We start from the raw sequence: 2,500 nt of genomic DNA on the forward strand, positions 1-2,500 counted from the left end.
TATATCAAGTTTAGATAAACATCTAAATCTGATTAAATTAGAACTTACCAACTGAGCCACCAGTTGAGAGCTGACAAAACTCAAAGAGTCCATCAAACACTGGACAATCCTCTCCGACATTAACTGTGGAAAATGGATTTCATTAATTTCAATACATTCTGCATATTAACAAAAGCCTTTCCTTACAAAAACTATTTCCTACAAATACTTTGATGCAATCACAAAACATACACTTCATAGTAGTAACCTAAAGTCTACAACTTTAAAATAAATTTATTACTTTATCCAAGGTAATTAAAGTATTATCTGTGAAACACCACTACCAAATCTTGTCCGGATTATTTGTGGAATATTTCTGTTCTCAAATTAACAAGAAATCAACACGTGTCAAGGCATAAAAGTATTTTTTTTAATTTAATTAAAACATGGGCTTAAATTTTCTGGGCATTTCTCCTTAAATATATAACAATTATTTAATCAAAAAAGTAAGTAACTTCAATTTCTTTAACATTTCTTAAATACACATAATATACTCAACTTTGAAATGTATGTAAATTGGCACTAAAAAGATGTAACAGCTGATGCCTCTGTCCATGCTTAACCTTGATCCTGAAAGATGGTAAAAACTAACTAGGTTCATGGAAGCCAAGATATAGAGGGGGTACTTAAGACAACAGGAAACAACATACAGAGACATGAGACATCATGACATATTTAGTTCCTTAGTACTGACAGAATGGAGGGGATATAGTAGATGTGTATAACCCATTTTCAGTTTCTCCCTATGTCCCAAATTGTAATCTCTTCAAGAATAAGGGTCATTGTTTTATATTATCTTTGTATATCCTTAAATTAAAAGCATTATAAAGAATAAATTTTACTTTCTTTCTACTCAGATATGATCCTAATCCTCTTTTTAATTTGTCTGAATCCCCACTGAAAAAATGAATAAATAATATCTGTTCTAGTTATATTATAGCATTTTAACTAATTAAATGAGATAATCTATGGTGGAAATGTATATTAGGTTATGAATATTTGAGATGCCTAGCAATTAATTTGTTATAATCACTGAAGCCCATCAATAAAAAACACTAGTGAGAATGAACTCCAGTAGCAAGCTTTAAAAGACTGTTCCAATCATTTTACGATAACTTTTGCATTCTACCTTTAAGCCAATTTGTTACCAACCTCTAAGACACTTTAAACCTATGAAACAGAACATCATGTAGAAGAGAATCAAAAGCTGCACTAATGTACCAAAAAGAAGAAAAAAAGATTATTACAGTCCAGGTTAACTAAAGTACACAAATATAAGAGGTATATACCAAAGCTAACCAAAGTACAATCTTTCTTTTGAAACAAGGGAGTGAGATCTATCAACATCCATTGTCTCAAAGTTATCATGGAAGCAAAATAAAAAGTAGAGGAACATCCAAACAGTAGTTTCACGATCAATAAGCTTCAGATAGGTTTGTTTTTTTCTTAAGTAGCTTTAGTATTGTTATACTGACTTTTCAAATCAATAAAGAATTATAATAACATTTAGACCAACAGGAAAAATACCCAGATTTGGATAACTCTAATTATAAACTCTGAAAAAATACTCATTTATACTTATCAATATTACAATACTTTTGACATAGAAACGTACATCTCTGCATCTGCTTACTATACTCAGACATGTTATCTGGTCTTATTGACCGCAAAAATTTGATATACTCATCACTGTGGTATTTTGTCATTTCTTCGGCAGTGGCTTTATGGGGCCTCTGTGAAGAAAAATAAATGTCAGAATTGCAGAATTACAACTGGTTATATCAGGATTATTAAAAAAATATGTAATTTCACCTAACAGTACCCTGAAAACAACTAGGCACACCAGAACAAAATATACAAATTCCAAAGCTAATCCAAATTTATGCATGTGTGTTTTAGGAAACAGCTATCAATTCCAAAGCTAATTCGAACTTCTTTAAAAGCACCAGATAAGCATAACGTTAACTATAAATTTATCACTCCTTATTTTTAATGGAAATAGGTCAACCTCTATAAAGTCAAATCCATGTTCATAAACTCTACCTTCTTTCATTTTCCATGATAAACTTTCTGCTCTACATACACTGATTTCATCAATGACCTCCCAGAAAAAGACTCATTCTCAATTCTAAGTCTTAGTTCATGACCTCTCTTCCTTTTACTGTCATAATCCTCCTTATTCCAAAGAGCTCAATTGCATTTATGACACATTTCTTCCAGAGGCTTCCACAGATTAAGAGTGTCATGCAACACCCTGTCTTCTCTAAATGTCTATATCTGAAAGAAAATAGATAACTGCTTCAACTATTTCTTTTCTTCCTAAATAGATATTTTGTTTGTATTTGTTTATATACATCCTCATCTTTACCTACAAAAACATGTTGAGGCAGCTGTTGCAATTATGTCATTAGTACTCTGCATGGCCACCAACAGAGTTCCACATATATGTCCAATAAATATC

The 2,500-nt window shown here is 31.2% G+C and overlaps 1 protein-coding gene across 1 annotated transcript in view; it reads right to left on the reverse strand.

The window, feature by feature from the left end:
- Positions 1–27: 27 nt before the first annotated feature.
- Positions 28–2,500, reverse strand: part of HDAC2 (histone deacetylase 2) — a 44,474-nt gene continuing 42,001 nt past the window's right edge. The window contains 2 exon segments of the mRNA XM_012645086.1: positions 28–123; positions 1,655–1,772. Of these exon segments, the coding sequence (XP_012500540.1) occupies positions 38–123; positions 1,655–1,772 (204 nt within the window). The 3' untranslated portion in view covers positions 28–37.

Source organism: Propithecus coquereli, unplaced genomic scaffold, assembly GCF_000956105.1.
Source record: "Propithecus coquereli isolate 6110/MARCELLA unplaced genomic scaffold, Pcoq_1.0 Scaffold225, whole genome shotgun sequence".
NCBI classification, from domain to species: domain Eukaryota; kingdom Metazoa; phylum Chordata; class Mammalia; order Primates; family Indriidae; genus Propithecus; species Propithecus coquereli.